The sequence below is a fragment of the Vigna unguiculata genome, chromosome 10 (assembly GCF_037176805.1).
Source record: "Vigna unguiculata cultivar grain cowpea cultivar isolate G323 ecotype 2 chromosome 10, ASM3717680v1, whole genome shotgun sequence".
Classification (NCBI taxonomy): domain Eukaryota; kingdom Viridiplantae; phylum Streptophyta; class Magnoliopsida; order Fabales; family Fabaceae; genus Vigna; species Vigna unguiculata.
In genome coordinates this window covers 10,508,354-10,511,158 of record NC_140801.1, presented here as the reverse complement: position 1 = coordinate 10,511,158, position 2,805 = coordinate 10,508,354, and the positions used below count along the sequence as shown (strand labels likewise).

General features: G+C 27.6%; 1 protein-coding gene across 1 annotated transcript; it reads left to right on the top strand.

Annotated features, from left to right (window-relative positions):
• The first annotated feature begins 973 nt into the window (after positions 1–973).
• LOC114167079 (metallothionein-like protein 2) lies at positions 974–2,081 on the top strand. Its single transcript, XM_028052011.2, has 2 exons — positions 974–1,120; positions 1,611–2,081. Exons 1-2 carry the CDS (start codon positions 1,056–1,058, stop codon positions 1,783–1,785), a joined length of 240 nt encoding a protein of 79 aa, XP_027907812.1. The 5' UTR covers positions 974–1,055; the 3' UTR covers positions 1,786–2,081.
• Positions 2,082–2,805: the final 724 nt, after the last annotated feature.

The window sequence follows — 2,805 nt, the reverse complement described above, 5'->3', positions numbered from 1 at the left end:
TTGATGACTAGAATGCATTAAAATTTGGGATATAAAAAAATTCCAATTTGGTATCCTAGTTGAACAAAAGTAAACATATTTACATAAGTATCGATATTTAATATTACACCACTCAAAAAATGGCTTACATTTCCAAATTCATACAAGATCAATCAATTTAAAAATCATTATAATACAATATAACTCATTTAAATAAAACCAAAAACAAATAAATTATAAATACTAATATTAAATTTTTATTTTATAAAAACATATATATTCAATAGGTAAAAGAGACTATATACTTGCATAAGTGAAAATTAGAAAAAAAATTGATTTAAATTGCAGTTTTATTTTCCGTCTGTTTTATTTTTGGTTTAAGCAAATTTTTTCTCACATAAGCAGAAATATATGTAAAAAAGAATTAACAACTAAATTTTAATAGTTTTCTCTTATAATTTGAGATGATATTTTTTACATAATTTTTTATTTTATTTTTATTTTTTTATATTTCAAAATCATTTAAAAGATAACACATTAGATTATAAGAGAAAGTTGTAAAAAAATATATTATCCAAAATAATATATTTATTAAATTTCATTCCTTTTTCAATAATGTATAAGAAAAATCGTATCAATAATTCATTACATAATAGAACTATTTTAAATTTTTTCCTTTTCGTTCTATCTTTATATATTTTTCAGCCAAATCCTTTTATTTTATCTCGATTCAACTAAACTTATTTTTTTCTTTCTATTTTTTCTCTCTCTTTTCCTTCCCAAGCAATTCAATTCAATTCAATCTACAGAAACGGAAAAGAGTAATAGTTCAGAAAAGCATTTCAATGCAAACTCTCAGATCCTTGGAAACGGACGAGTTATTAAGGTGACATCGGAATGCGGAGATGACTGGTATCGATTTTAGATTCATCTGACACGTGTACGGTTAATATGTGAATCCGAAACCCACCTCTGGCTATAAATTGGGGTCAGGTTTCTTTGCCAAAATAACTAGTTTCAATCTGTGCTTGTAGTAAACAGTGTTATTTTCTTGTTCTTTGTGCTTTAATCTGAAAATGTCTTGCTGCAGTGGTAAATGTGGGTGCGGCAGTAGCTGCAGTTGTGGCAGCAACTGTGGAGGGTAATTTTTTTTTCATTTTTCAAACACTTTTCTTTTTGTGGCGTGTTTCTCTGATTTGCTGGAATGCTGTTTTTAATCCTTCTGATTGTTGATTGTTTTGGTAATTTTGTTTGCTATTTTAACTGAATTGCATGAAATTCTATGGTGGTTTTGCTTTTCAATGGCTGGATTCTAATATCTTCCCAGGACTTAACTTTCAGAGTTTTTGTTATGGGGAAACTTTTGTTGGGTTGGGGGGTTTTCATTGGTTTTTTGGGTACCTTCTTCACCAAGATGACTAAAATACATGAAAATAAGAAATTGGGAAAAGATGCAAATTTGAGGTGATGAAAAAGAGAAAATGAGAAATATTTTTAATTTTCATTCACATCTCAACCATTGAACTATGCAGTTCCTTAGGAATAAACCATGCACACAATTGTTTCTCTCTCTTGAAAGATTCTGGTCTGTGTTACACGAAAGATCTAATGCTCTTTCTTAAATGATGCAGTTGCAAGATGTACCCGGATTTGAGCTATGCAGAGAAAACAACCACAGAGACTCTTGTTTTGGGTGTTGCAGCTGTGAAGGCCCACATCGATGGTGCTGAAATGGATGTTGGAGCTGAGAACGGTGGTTGCAAGTGTGGATCAAACTGCACCTGTGACCCTTGCAACTGTAAATGAGGTGCAGAAGAAATGATGAAGCAGAGACAGTTCTTATGATCTATTAGTTGCAGAATAATAGCTATGTGTTTGTGTTTGTTGTGTTGTGTGGTGTTTAATGTAACATCCTCAGTGGTTTTCATGGTCTTGGCTTGTCTCAAGCAATTTCATATGTTATGTGTAATTTGTGGTGAATGTCTCAGGCTATGGTTGTTTTGTTGGTTTTGTGTAAAGAACATTCAGTCTCTGCTTCACAATAAAGTAAAAATTATATTATAAAAAAGAAAGTCCTCTCAGGTCAGACATTTTTTCTTCCATTTCACAGTTGAAGTATTTTATTTATATCTTCCACCAGTTTATTGTTTAGTAAGTAAGATATATATATATATATATATATATATATATATATATATATATATATATATATATATATATAAAAGTTGGTAAAGATGATTTTAATTAGTGGCAGGTGATACATGTTAAAGCAAGATAAATTCAAAGTTAATGACTAGATTATTTTTGAATTTGCTACTCATCACTAAAAGTAGAATTTGATATTTAATGACGAGTCTTAAAATTAATTTTTCTTAAATATAAAATCTCATAATGTGAATATTAAAATTACGAGTCGGGTCTCTATTTTGAAACAAAAGAAATATTTTAATGTCTATAACATTGCACAATATTATTTTTATTATTTAATAATTTTTCAAATTATAAAAATAGAAAGGATAAATAAAGAATTATGAAAGATACATTTTTTACTGGATTTAGAATAAAAATAAAAATAACCTAAATAAAAAATAATAAGGATTTAATGAATATGAGATTCAAAGAAAGCGTGATTGTGAATGTGCAAGTGATAAAATGCAAACAAAAGTTACAAAACTGATAGTTATATAATAAGGTCAATAAATTTCAAAATGTCTATAATAAAAATTAAAATGTTCACAAAAACTATATGACTAAGCTTCAGTTAATTCATTGATTATTTCTTTTTAAATAAAATTTTTTTCTTAAAAAAATTTGAGTTTTAAAAAA